This window comes from Scardinius erythrophthalmus (genome assembly GCF_964197995.2).
Source record: "Scardinius erythrophthalmus genome assembly, chromosome: 18".
In the NCBI taxonomy this organism is placed as follows: Eukaryota; Metazoa; Chordata; class Actinopteri; order Cypriniformes; family Leuciscidae; genus Scardinius; species Scardinius erythrophthalmus.
The window spans coordinates 18,023,015-18,038,383 of record NC_138238.1 but is presented as its reverse complement, the minus strand read 5'-3'; the positions used below and the strand labels follow the sequence as shown (position 1 = coordinate 18,038,383).

The 15,369-nt window shown below is 37.2% G+C and overlaps 1 protein-coding gene across 2 annotated transcripts in view; it reads left to right on the top strand.

Moving 5' to 3' along the window:
* Nucleotides 1–14,525, top strand: part of shisa9a (shisa family member 9a) — a 76,049-nt gene extending 61,524 nt beyond the window's left edge. For both annotated transcript variants that reach the window (XM_081392664.1, XM_081392663.1), the window contains 2 exons: nt 7,449–7,574; nt 13,015–14,525. In XM_081392664.1, coding sequence (XP_081248790.1) covers nt 7,449–7,574; nt 13,015–13,418 — 530 coding nt within the window. In that variant the 3' untranslated portion in view covers nt 13,419–14,525. The remainder of the gene's footprint in view (nt 1–7,448; nt 7,575–13,014) is intronic.
* Nucleotides 14,526–15,369: the final 844 nt, after the last annotated feature.

The window sequence follows — 15,369 nt, the reverse complement described above, 5'->3', positions numbered from 1 at the left end:
AGGAACAGTGCAAAACCAACTCTAAGTCCAACTCAAGCAAAACACTAACACAGATCAGACGTGACACCTTCAGAGTTTATAGGTTTATCGGATGGATGGATAGATAGATGTTTAATAACGTTAAAAAATTTTTAGTTGGACGTAAGTCGAATGTTTTTAAACATTACTAGTATGTACTCATTCAAATGTAATGTAATGCAAAATGATCAAATAGAGAAAACACTCCCTTAATGTTTTTCTAATGTTCACATAACCAAGAAAAAAAGTTTTTAAACATTTAAAAAAATTGGATGTTTTGAACATTTAGAAATAACATTTTCATACTTAATGGGAAGTTAGCAAAATGTTCTTAGAGCATATTTTTGTCTTTATCCATGCACACACAAGCCTCAAATCAAAGTGAAAGGCGTTATAGTCCATCCATCATGTGTCTAACAAGGACAGATGGATCTCTCAAATCAAAGTGGTGACATTTTACGAATCAGCAGCTGCAGTGAACACAGGGCACATACGACGCGTTTGCTGTCCCATTCAGTTGATGGCTATCCTCTTGATTTAATTGTTTCCTGGAGAGCAGAGCAATTTTGACTTTTCTCATCAGAAATTGTGTAGTAGAAGCTGTCAAATGGAAGCGTAATGATTTTCCTTAACCAGACGTCTATTATAATAGCACAGCACTGTCCAGCAGTGGCAGTTTGCTGTTTTAGACACACAGGAGGCTTCTGACCCAGATACAAGAAGGAAAACACCCATGCATAACTTAAGGTGCTACATCTTTTTCAGGCCAGTAATGTATTAACTATAGGGTGCTGGAGCGAGACAGGGTAGCATGACAGAGTTGTTCTGCAAACCCTTGCATTCTTTCAAAAAAGACGGTGCTTTTCAAGGGGATTTAGTTGGCTGAATGATATTTGGGTTCCTTATCTGACTCAGTGGAGCATTTAGACTATCAGTGGTGTTCAGGCGGTGGCTGGATCTTTCCTTACATAATACGAGTAGTCGCATTTTAAACCTGTAATAGATTACCTTCAGAACCTTTGTCCATTACCTGGCCTTGAATGCATTTAAAAACTAAATCCAATGTTGTTTCACTCATAGCACTCCATCAAAATGATCAATTGGCTGCTTTTAATCTAGACAGATGTTTATGGAGACATATATTCATTTATCTTCATCAGATATTAGCTTGTCATGCAAGAGATAGATTGGATCACTTTTTTCAGATTAATTTTAATTAGTTAATTGCGAAACCAGTTTTTTGCTGTTTCATTCCATCATTAGACCCTACAATAAGTTTTGGGAGCATCAGTTAGAAAGAATGGCTTGAATAGGATAGACAAATTGCATAAAATGATTTAACTGAGTTATAATATTTTTAAATGAAAAAACGTGCATATATTTTTATCAGAGTGTCTATTTAAACCAAGGGCAAATAGCCCACCTTGTTGCGTCAGCTTTTAACACGAATCCGTCTTTTTCCAGTCTCATTCTTCTCCCTTTCCCATCACATATCAGCTCAAAGAGGCGATTGTTTTAAATAAAAATGAAGAAAATATTCGAAAAGTGGAAAGAAAGTGTCAAAAGTTGTGGGAATCAAGTGTTTATCAGGTAGGGTTAGAGGGTGGGTAGGGGAGGCCTTTGGTAACAAGGCAAATTAATGTCCCAATAAGACTGCATTCATTTATGATTTTAATAAATATAATCACTGAAAGTTGTTTTTATTGCATACTGTTTTATAATATACTGCCACTATTTGCACAAAGAATAAATAGCATCTAACTACTATTTACACTTTGTGCAAAGAAAATACTGCCATTTTTACTTAGTGTGAATAGCATCTTGTGTTATTAGTTATCCTTCATATTTGTGGTGGGTTTGAAAAATCTGAACTAAAAAATTCTTATCATTGAATCCTGTATACAATATTTTCACAATCAGATTTCCACATACTCTTCTCATTTTGAGTGCCTGGCAGTTTCTCATTTTTAATTAACACTCTTTCTCATATCAGCTCAGTGGATCTGAAATATATCGTGCTACATCTTTTGTCTGACTTTCAGGCAGTTTGAAATGAAACAATACTCTGACATTTGTAGGTTGTTGGTAATGACTCTGTGTGGATTTCTGTGGCGCTCTCTCATGAGAGGCAGCATCCTGCATGTCTAATGAGCACTAGTGAGCAAATAAACATATGGAGTGGATAATGAGGACATCAGTGTTTATAACACCAAGCAGTCCAATCTCACACTCTCTAAGAGTTGGCACATTTACGGATGTTTAACATGGTTTACACTGTATATTTTATTGTCTACCTTTTTATCATCATTCGCCCATTTATTTGATCATGTTAGTTTAGGAGTATATATATATATATATATATATATATATATATATATATACTGTATATATACATACAATATATAGCCTATTTCTCCTCTTGTCATGTGTCATTCAGTGTGGAGTAGATGTGCACAGAAGTCAAGAAAACACATTTTTTTGATCAAGTGCACTTTGACCTCATTTTTAAAGGAAGAAAATGCTCTGCCACTCTCATTTAGTGCCCATTTAAAGCACAATAGCGGATCATGATAGAAGCAAACAGCTTTCACACACACACACACTGCTTCTCTATCGCTCATATCCAGCAGTTTCACAGGATTGTGCTCTCTTCTCACATTCAAAATGAATTGTGACCTAACTTTTTCAGAGCAGCTTATACTTCTATCCGGCTGCTGCTATCTGTCTGTTTGAATGGGTGTTGTTAATAGTGCCAAATAGAACTGGTCAAGTTAATCAAGTCAGTAAAATAGTAATCAAATTTGTCCCTGCACAAAGAGTATAGTAGTGGTTATAAGTTTACATATACCTTGAAAGCTGTTTATAATTTTAAGAGGGATTATAAAAATAGCATGTTGTTTTTTAACTAGTAAAAAATTGCTAGAAATTTGAAGAGTATTATTTTACAGCAAATTACCGTAGCCAGATATATGCCAGTGTAAGAAATGTAATTGTTTACCACTGTAATTGTTTTTAAGTCAATATAATGGTGATTAGTGTTTGCTTGTGATCTTTGATGATGTATATTCATATTCAAATTTCTGATCTAGCCAAGTCAGAAGTGTGACAGATGAAAACATTTGTTAAAACGATGACAAGCTAGAATATAAAATAAGCCAATTGGCTGATTTTAACTTAGTCAAACCATTTTTTTTATTAAGCATGAAGATTTACCAATGACTTATCAACAAATTTCCAATAACCAAATACCAATCATTAATTTTAAATTCATAACTGTTTGTGTGAATGCGTGTGTGTGTGTGTACGTATATATATATGTGCTGCCTCGCTATACATTATCCCACTTATTACATGGCTACCTACAAAATAAATAAATAATTTGACACAAAATATTGATTTAAAAAGTGTATTGCTTCCGCTAAAGAAAATAGTCCGTTCCGCGTCCATAGCAACGCTCTGTTTTTCATGGCAACGGTGTGTTATACTTCGCAGCGGTCTGTTATCAAGAAATAACAGACCGCATTCTACATTGGAATTCAATCAAGCCATGTAATAAATAAATATATATATATATATATAGTCTTTCATTACCTCCTAACAAAAAAAACAAAAAAAACTCTGTAATCAACTCGGCTGTCACCACTCTTAAAAATCAGTGATTATGCGTATCTCTCTTCACATTTGCTGAAAACAGCAACTGCTGTAAGCTGTCGTCTCACTGAATATTTTCCTTAGGATATAGTTTTACAGTTCATTTCATTAAGTATCATCCTTCCCTCAAAGCTTATATACATAGATAGCTCAAAGCTTATATATATATATAGATATAGATATAGATATAGATATATATATATATATATATATATATATATATATATATATATATATATATAGATAGATAGATATAGATATAGATATATAGATGACATCAAAAGCTGTCCCACACAGCTGTTAGCGAAGTGTCACAAAATACAACAGATGCCACTGTTACCGTTAAACTTTGACTGACAAACATACTAAGGTCTGCATTATAGGGATGATCCGCTGTGGGCTGTTATGGGCCGTTTTACATCCACGTTTTTAAACCTGGTCCATCGTAGCAGATCACACTGCAGTCCACTAATACCAAAGTTGGATGTGATCCCAGCAAAACCTCAAAACCTTTTTCTCCTCAGTGTCAGATAACAATTGCTAATTAATGGGCTTGTTAATGTTTCCTTGTTCGGCGGGCTAGTGGAGATGGGGTATTTAACAACACAAGAACAAACACCGAAGGTCCATCAATTGCAAACACTGAGCTCGCTTAGCATGTGGGTGGTGGAACCCATACAAGAGGCTGGCTGCTTGCACTGCAAACAGAGCATGAACGCGTGTGTTGCCATGACGAGAGCGATAGCACAAGGAGAAGATGGTGTAAAGGCAATTTGCAACCAAACACTTGGGAGGAAGTTCTCCCAGTGGAAATGAGTCAGCTTCTTACACAAAACAAAACAAACACTAAGATACCCAGGAAATTGAATAGAACCAAGCATGGGATCACTCCCACTTACTGCTACTTCTGTCAAATTTTCAAAAGAGTAGGCCGAAAAATCTGTGGTGTACAAAATGAACAGCATGTATACTTAACAGGAACGTTTTGGCCCAAGAAAACGACAAATGTCCTTCAAAAAAGAGGTGTTTATCTCTCCATTTTTAGTATTATTATATATTCGCTTTGATTGACTTCATGGAGTTTATTTTTCTTTTTGATCTCGCCAACCTTGAGATACATACTTGGTGTGCTGCGGCTCGCCACTCACGTCATTATGTGCTCAGCTCGCCACTTACAGTTTGCCTGAGGTCACAGATCTGAGGACACTCATCTCACTTAATAATGTCTTGCTGACCTTTGCCCTTTGCCTGTTAAAGATTAAATGCCAATAGCAGAAGTGATTCATTGGGACTTTGGCAGAACACTCAAAAATCAATTAAAAAGACACAATAAACAGTTTAAAACTAGATTAAAATAAGATATGTAAGGGTTAATGCCCGACGAGGTGTCCATTATCAGGTATTAATGGACGACGGCGAGGCGTGAACGGTTGCCTCCGCCGAAGTCCATTAATACCTGACAATGGACACCTCGAAGGGCATTAACCCGCTTATACCATGGTCACTTACGAAAGAAAGAAATATTTTATCAATTAATAATACTTTAATGTGTTTTAGAGTAAAAATCGTGAGGGTTTTTATTTATTAAGTCGAGCGCACTATTTAATATCTCCCGTATACAGGCGTTGCCAAGCAACGTGGCCACAGCGACCCGACCGCAGCAGTTGATCAGTGAGTTTGAGCCAGCGCAATCATTTAGAACTGTCATCAGGCAAATTGACGGGACGCCTTTCCTAGGTGTACATTATCACTTTTTAACGGACACCCTGCAGCCAATCAGAATCGAGTATTCACCCAGACCATGGTATAATAAGTATTTAAAGGGCATGTAAAATCGCTCCCCTAACTGAAGAATTGAAGTCACTTATATTCACCAAAGCTACATTTGATCAAAAATACAGTAAATTTGAGTTGCCATTACTCCAGTCTTCAGTGTCACATGTGTTGGGGGTAACACAAGTTATGTAATCAGATATCTAATTCTAAATAAGTAACTAGTAAAGAAATGCATTGCTTTTAAATTCACAACAAAATATCTGAGTTATCCCCTGTCCCCATGTTGAGAGAAATCGAGATTTAGTGCAGAGGCGTTGTGTGCGCTGTGTAAACATGATGGTTATTGTAGTTCTAAAGTAAGTGTGAGCTTTTATTTACTCATCTCATTTGCACAAAAACAGATTCAGTATTCCTCCAAATGAATAAAAACAGTGAAATGCAAATTCAGAATATTACTCAAACTGGCAGTAATTAAATATGCTAAATAACACAAATATACTTTATGTATTTAATCTCACTTTATTAACCAATGTCTTCGCTGCTGACCTTTGATGATCCAATTCAGCCATATTAATAGGAATAATATTAATATTAATGCCTACAGCATATTGATCAACGAGATATGGCACTAAAACTTAAAACTTCTTACATCAAGCTTTATCAAAATAAAACTGAACACTTCAATATTGCATTTGACTCAGTCAAGCTCAAGTCCTCAAAAAGGGCATAAGTGAACCAATATCCTTCAAAATGGTCTCTTCAATATTATGGATACATAAAATAATGTTAACTCTAATTAAAGCCTAAAAAGTCAAAGCCCACTTGCACTGGACATGCTGGTTTTGGCCTCATCAGCAGCCATGTCCTCATCTCAAATATAAAACACTTGCGAACCAGCAGCTACCAACTAATACACTCACATTTGTGTAAAGTAGACTTGTTGACAAGTTTGGGTGAGTAAGGGCAAAACACACAGAATATAGTAGCTTCAATGCCCTGTTGATGGCGATATTGCTTCTTTTGTAACAGAAAAAAAAATGCTGCAGAAAAAGTTAGGTGCCATGCAAAATGTAAATACTCATTACAAATGTATTGGAGTAAAGAGTACATACTTATTCAAAAATGTAGAGGGTAAAAGTTGCTAATATCCTTGAAGTAGCCAAAATGATGCTCAAGTACAGTAACTAATGACATTCACTCAAATACTTTACCACTGGTGCACTCAAAGTGTTCAGTATCCGTTTCCCTGAGTCATCCAATTTTGAACATTACATAAAATGATGTAACGATGTACTTCTATTAGCAAATAAATAATATTTTCCACGCGCTTCGGCAAAACAAAGGAAAATAATCTGTTATTATTTGACAAAAACATTAGAGAAAAGAAGCGTACTAAGTGCTAATGGGTGTACAGTATAGTCTATAGTGTTTTTCCGAAGCTCTGTTGAGCAGTAATCTGTGTGATGTCTGGTGTGGTATGACTCACTGCGTGGCGCTCAGTACAGACGTGTGTCAGCAACCCTGCTGCAGGGCTAAGTGATTAATTAGTCACAACAGGAGCTCTGCGCTGACAACTCTGCCACGCAGGTTACACCTCTTTGATCGTCATTCACCGCTGACAATTCATCTCTATGAACAGGAGGAAGTCAAGGGAGGAAATCAATGAGAGCGGTTGTATATGCATACCATCACTTATTCTTTGACTGTCACATCACAGGAGGCAGATTGGACCAGGTTGTGACACTAGCCGCTCACACACACATCGCACAGCTCATTATCAGATCCGTTCAGTTGGATTCTTCTTTCGTCTGCCCGCGACCTACTGTATGTACAAAAAGTTTTAGAACCTTTAGGTGTCTGTTTCTTTTTTGTTATTGATGGCAATCCCAAGTGACACTAGTCAGCTGTAAGCAAGACATATTATTAGGGATGACTGAAAAAAATCTGTAAATTAAGACCAAATAATGATGCAACCCTTTAACAATGTTTTGTTTTGTTTCCAGAAGGCGGCCAGATAAACAACATGATGCAAACGCACCAGTATCCAGCCCTCAACCAGCTGTCCCATGTCTATGAGCAACAGCAATTGGCAAAAGAGCTCAACAAATACGCCTCACTGAAGGCCGTGGGTAAGGATGCACACTCGAAAGGATCATTATTAGCATGTCAGTGTTATACTCTCATGTGGATCTTTCCTGTACAAAACTCATAAATTATTCCTCTTATTGAACATAGCATTTACCACAGAATATTTTAGAAATGATTAATGTATTCCAGAATAAGAGGCTTTGAGAGCTGTTTTATCACTGGATCTGTATTGAAAGAGAGTCACTGAACCTCATTACAGTTCACTTCGGAGTTTTCAAATAATATACACGTATGTGTGTGTGTATATATATATATATATATATATATATATATATTGCATACATACATTAAATGGCAAAGCTTATTTTCAGCAGCTATTAGTCTTCAGTGTCACATGATCCTTCAGAAATCATTCTAATATGCTGATTTGTTCCTCAAGAAACATTTCTTATTATTATCAATGTTGAAAACAGTTGTGCTGCTTAATATTTTTGTGGAAAACGTGATCATTTTTTTCAGGATTCCCAAATAAAAAGTTCAACAGTTCATCTTTTGCAACATTATACATGTATTTACTGTTCCTTTTGATCAATTTTAATGAATCACCGCTGAAAAATATTTTGAACAGTAGTGTATTCACAGCCACTTTATGAGGTACACCTTGCTAGTACCGGGTTGGACCTCATTTTGCCTTCAGAACTGCCTTAATTCTTCTTGGCCTAGATTCAACAAGTGCTGGAAACATTTCTCAGAGATTTTGGTCCATATTGAGATGACAGCATCACTCAGTTGCTGCAGATTTGTCGGCTGCACGTTCATGATGTGAATCTCCCATTCCACCACATGCCAAAGGTGCTCTATTGGATTGAGATCTGGTGAATATTGAGGCCATTTGAGTATAGTGAACTCACTGTCATGTTCAAGCAGAGCCGGCACCAGTTGAGCACTAAAGAAGAGGTGTATGAAGTAACAAAAGATTACTGGTGATGCAACACAAACAATCCCCAGATTTGAAAAACTTACAGTATATGGCCTATTCACGTATTTGTCAGACCGTAAACAAACCTATCGCTACAACAACTATGAAACTAAAATCTACTGAGCAAATACAGATGGCAGAGCATTGAATAATATCACTACATAAAACATAAAGGAAAATTGCCTAGGCCAACATATTCAACATTTCGACTCACTGTAAACACATGTATGATGCGAAAACAAAACCATCGAGCGAAATACCGGAGTGAACATGGCTGTGAACGACTTTTGCAGATTATGTAAAGTAAATCTACGCATCCACGGTACAATCAGTGTCTACGTCACGGCTCTCAGCCCGCCCTCTGTTCGTTGATTGGCTGGCTGTTTTCAGGCCGGAGGAAAACGGAAAGCTATTACGCTGTCTCAGACTGAGTACAGAAGCGAAATGAAATTGAGCGGAAGTACGAAGTCTGACGTAGTCAGGCTACAATTATGTAGCCCCCTAAACATGAAAAAAAAAATCTAGAACTATGAAACTAAAATCTACTGAGCAAATACAGATGGCAGAGCATTGAATAATATCACTACATAAAACAGAAAGGAAAATTGCCTAGGCCAACATATTCAACATTTTGACTCACCAAGTCTTATATTCACAATTTCAGCAGTTTTGCTATTAAAACAACAATATTTAACAATAACAATACAGTGAAGTAATGAACTGACTACGATCAATTATCTAGCCCCCTAAACATGAAAAAAAAAAAATATCTCATACCTTTAGCCTACTCAGTATAGAGTTGCATTCTTTGTGGCACGAGAAGTTCGTAGCTTAATGTGTCAAATGTGCCAATCAAATGTCCGAAACAGACTGTCCTTTACTTAAATGTTTCTATTATAGCCTAATATTAATGCAAGAAAGCCTATGCACTTGGCAACTGTAATTTTTTTAAATAGTCTATTCTATTTCATCATTTAAATCCATTTTCACATTCATTTCACATTCAAAGTTGTAGATGAGTGTATACGGAAATTAAAATAAACATAACTGGGAAAACTGAAACTAAACTACAATAAATTTGCATGACTTCAAAACTAAATCAAATAAAATGTTATAATATGAAATGGCATATTAGAAAACTTGAAATCTTTACAACCACCTTGCATTAAATGTGAAAATGCCTCTAGATAGTAATAGCACTAGACTAAAATTCTAAAGGTGTTACAACTTTTTAAAATGTCTTTAAAGACATTTAAAATAAAAACTAAATACAATATATAACCAAACTAAAACCAACAATGATAGTGCACACTAAACTGAAGACAAATACAACAAAATTAAAAATGTAAGACTTTATTATAACCCTGCGTTGAATTGATAAAAATGTCTGCTAAACGCATACATGTAATGCCATGGTTTAACTGTATTATGTTGCTACTATTGTTTCTCCAACTGATCACCTGAGAATTCCTCAATTAATGTGGTGACGCCTAAAGAGAGTCTCACTGATGCATATCATTTATACAGTTTCCTCCCTACCAGACAGCTAAATGTTCTGATTTCACCTTATCATGGATGATGTATACTATGAGATCATCGAACAGAGAAAAACTGACCGTCTGGCATCATGGTTATTTTTTCTTATTTAATTGCCTTCTCCATGAAAATTCCCAAAGGTGCAGAATTGTTAGAGCTGATAAGTTCCAATTCTACAAATCAATACTTCTCTCTCAGTCCCTAAATACATCTCTAAGGTCACAGAATTGGATTTCCACCCGACATAGAAAAGTGGAGCTTCTAATAAAGGCCTGCACTAGAATAATCCTCCCACCAAAACCCTTTGAGATCTGATGACACTAACTCCATGCGTGGAGTCACTGAGTTTCGAGCCGATTGATATTTGAACTCTGTCTGGGGGCACTAGTTACAAAACCACGATTCATCTTGATTATGGCTCTTGAGGATGTGCACTGTTGAGCACTGTAATTGATTCACCCGTCTGTTGTGATGATCCATGTATCTGAAACAGGGAGCAGTGCAACTGTGAAAAAATGTCCACCACGCACAACGTCTCCGTCTTCTCCCACAGGGGCAGACGAGCAATAAATAAGATTTATCATCACACCGCAGACCAAACTCGTTTTAAGCGTGAAAAGTTGATCTTCAAGGTCGTCAAAGCAGCCGACCATCAAAAGCAGATTGAGGAAGTCACACTAGGATGCCCGGTACTCTAAGAGTAATGATCCCCTTACAAACATGAATCACCTAAAGGACACATAACCCAGAGGAACGCGACAGACAGTACTTACACTGACAACAGATTGTTAAACTCTTTGATTCAGATGCTAATGTTTCTGCAGGAAAGGTTGGACTCTAACTTTACTATTGCACTGTGTACCAACTGTAATGGCTATTTTCGACTGGATGATTATGTCCAATATGTTGTTGTCATAAAATGGAATCTATTTATAATCTATTTTCTAAATGCATGTTATTGATCTTATTGTGCACCATTCATCAATGCATGTTTTATTTAATTAATTTATTTATTTAAATTTGAGCTCATAGTTCATCGTCAAAATGTCATTGATCAACTCGATCTTCCATTGAAATGACAGACTTCTCTCTGGTGATGTATGCTGGACATTTCAAATCATTTTGGGTACGTTTACACGACAACGATATGCTTAAAACGGAGACAAATAACAATAACGGCATGACAAATTACAAAACACAACGAAAAATCTGAAACACAACGACAAGTCAGACAAAACGTAAAAGGTAGGTATATGTGGCGAATGGAATACTGACTGCTGATTGGACGAGACATCTGTCAATCAAGACATGCAGAAAGTACAGCAAACTGCGGCAGGAGAAAGTCGAATAATTTTTTTATTGATGTTTCATAGATAGGATCACATACTGTACAATTACCCAAAGGTTTCTTCACAATAAACAGAACAAAAATTGACCCTCTGAACCCCCCAACCCCCCAGCGGTCCCCCAGGTCCAAGACACTGATCTGTGAAATAAAATGGCAATAAAAAAAAAAATAGATACATAAATACAAAACACAGATACAGACTGCAGTATGAGAAACTTAGGATAAGTATAATAACACAGATCATCAGAGGTTTACAAGTTCAAATTGTTCCACAAGTTAAACTATTCCATCTTAAAGCTTTCCTGTCAGTTCTTCTGCAGCAGGTTGTTCAAGGGCTGAGGCTCTAGCTTAATTTATTCTAGCCGTTGAAAGTTCTAACATTACTATATCATGAAACTGAAATAGCCAGTGTCGCACAGATAAATTATTGGGAGGGAGCCATCTTTGCGCAATTATCTTTTTGGCAGATGTTAGACCTGACAGACAGATCTTTCTTTGTAGCTCAGTGAAACCTAAATTGGAATCATCATTTTAGAAGGAGCACAGTTGGTTGCACTGGTATATCTTTTCCTATCATATCAGACAGTACTGATGTAATCTTTTCCCAAAACTCACAAACCTTCTCACATTTCCACACCATATGCATGAATGTTCCCACTTGTTGGTAGGGGCAAAAATTACAGTTATGGTTTTTAGTGAGGGAACGTTTCTTTGGTGTCCAGTACAATATATGACTAAATTCTGTCTCCTTTACCCAAATTGTGTTCAGTGGTAATTATTTTTGCTTAACTTCAAGAGGGTGAGGATAGACAGCTGACACTACTCTTCTTTGAGAGGGATTAAAGAAGCAACTGTGAACTGGGTGTGCTTCAAGAGCTGTTCCCCACAGAACCGAAATTTTCTTTCAGATAGAAGAGCGTTATGTACCCAGTCCAAAAAACCATTACTTGAAATGATGCTACAAAAATTGCCTATCACAGGGAGCAATTGAGGAAAAAGTAGAATAGATGCTATTACTCCTAAATTAAAATTTTATATTGGACTGTTTTGGCACAACAAAACGAACATTATGTTCAATTGCTGTTGTTTCTGTAAAAAAGGTGGCACACTGTTTACCAACTCTAATGGCTATTCTTGGTTGAAAGGTTATAGCATAAATGTTGAAAATGTTATACACATGTTAAAGAGGTCATGGCATAAATAATATATCATTAATATACATGAAAGTGTCATATCATATTTTTTATTATTATTTAAATTAAGTATGACCCTTGAGTATGAATCTTGAATTTATTTGAAAATTAAAATGGTGATGTTCATCTGAGTGAAATGGATTATCAAAAAAAAAAAAAAAAAAAAAATGGCAGGGACTTGGTTCTATCCATCGGTTGTTGACATGATGGAGACAGATCTGAATGTGAGCTTGAGGTCTATTGTAAGAAAGGGGCGGGGTTTAAGCAGGCAGACTTAGGGGCTGTTTACACGCCGACTTTTTCAACTAAAATCGTAAAACTTTTAGTTTCTCACTATATGAAACTTTTATGTATGACAACTTCACATAATTGCAATCTCCCTTGAGCTGAACTAACCTCACTCTTCCTCTCTATGTTTTCATCAGCGGCCAAAGCCAATGGTGATTTCCTCAACAAGCAACACCGTCACTTGGTCGAGTTGGCGGCTAAGGGAAGCCTGCCGCTTCATTCAGTCAGAATGGAGCATGTGGAGCCCACAGCTTCTTATGTCACTGAGGTCCCGTGCCTCAAGCAAAATGGACAGAAGCCCAAAAGCATTAAAGCCAATGTGGCCCATCCCGCGATGGCCTACAGCTCCAATACAATCGCAAACCCCGGCATGCTGAGGAGCTGGGAGAACGCAGAGACTGCGGGTCGCCGCAAAACCTACGGCCCTAGGAAGGTGTGCACGATGGAGCGAGTTAATGAGCTACACACTGCCCGCAGTCATCATTACCTACCAACGCAACCCTACTTTGTAACCAACAGTAAGACTGAGGTGACTGTGTAAGAGGCTGAAAATGCTTCAAAGCAAGTGGCAGAGAGCCAAAAGTGATTATTGTCATGAAAGGACTCTCCACACTGCCCCTAGTGGACTGGAGGCACAACAGGGGTGAGCATGTTACGCTCTCACGATAACATCCACTGACTGTGAGACCAGGGACACTTGGAAATGTTCACCACAATTTATATCCACTGTAACAATGATGTGTTTGTGTTCTGTCAATGGCAAGGTAAAAGGAAACAGATGTAAAGAATTGGCACACGATAAGATTCAGATCAATAGCAATAAGATCTAATAAATGTGTACTGAAAGAATGGCTTTGGAGAGATGAGACATTACAGAAATGAAACATACCGGATTATCGATCCCAGATATTAAAGGGCTGGCGTGGAGTAGGAAACACAGAGTGATGCTCTTATCTGAAATAATATACTGAAAATTTGTTGGGTGTGATATTGATTTGATGATGGTGGCATGGAGACACTGGGCTTGAGGCTGTGCCTTTTGTTTTCTCATTATAAAACACCTCGGTCAAGCAACTAAACAAATGACGCTTGAAATATGGAGTCAGAAGAGTATTAGCAGTGATGGTCACATTACTGAAAATATAAAATAATGCGGAGGTAGCATTGTCATGCCATGAGCAACACTGTTAAAAAAACATGGAGGCTTGGACACAACTTGTGTTTTTGGAAATATGTGTTTGGTCTCCTTTTTGCGTTACATTCGGCATTACTTTTTTATGTGTACTCTCAAATGCATACGAGCATGTTGAAATATTTGTCAAAATGTCATCAGTAGGTGTATCTGCTGCCACATGTAAGGTTGTTTTGCACTTTTACAAATGTGTCGTACAGAAGGTGCATTTTATTTCATTTTTTCCCCCCAAACAGATACGACTATAAAAGTATATTTATACCATTGCCAATATATTTAAGCAGATTATACAGTACATTGTGCCAAGAAGTAGCTGGTTGAAGTTGTTGTGTTCAGCATTATTTATTTAAATATAATGATTTATTTTGTTTTATTCAATAGTATGTTCAAGACAGAATGTTTCTAATGGAGTGGTAATTGTGGAGATGAAAACAAAATAAAGCTTTTTCTTTCCTCATTCTCTTCATCCTTATTTTCCCCTTCCATCGCTGTCTTTGATGCTAACAGGATGTTGCATTGTGAGGTTTTTGTAAACAGGTCGATGAACTTTGTTGTATCCAATTGAGTTAATTCAGCAATTCTCCTGCAATCATCTCCTCTGATTGCAGGAGAACCAGATCATGTGGAATAACTCTAGTCTAAGACGGATCCTGTCAGCCTCACTGCCTGGTGAAATTTCTTTCTCCTCCATGCTTCTCAGTTATTCTGTTGTATGTTGTGTGCATGAGCAGTGAGCAGTGCCGTAACTGCTTGTTTGTGCATCGTGAAATCTTACTTTTGCAGATTATTCACTGTAGTTTTTTTTTTAATTCCTTTGCCTTTCTTCCATCACTCACTAAAGCTACAATAAAAAAGAAGCATGAGAATAAATAAAGTATAGACTATAACTCTGCACTGTAAAGCCTTTAAATATTCCATAGCACACACTCTCCCGCCAAATTCGGAGGTCCATCAAAGGCTGTTGTGGTGTTTTGTTAGAAACAGCCAGGGAACAGGCAGCAAGTCTTTCATCTGCTGCAATACCGAGGAAGTCCCAGATGAGGAGCAGGGAAGGAAAGGGCTCTGATTGATTTGATTCAGGCACTTTGAGCAAGAATAAGTCAGCTAATCCAATCCTCAGCTGCACATATTCACCTCTGAACAGGTGCCTGGAAACAGCCAGCGATTGAATGAGCCCGTTTCTGTGGGGGCCTTGTTGAGCTGCCAGAAATCAAAGTTCTGCTCGGCGAATTAAGATCGAGGGTGCAAGTGACCTAGTTAACCGAATCAGTACCGGCCTGTTCAGTATACAGACACATTG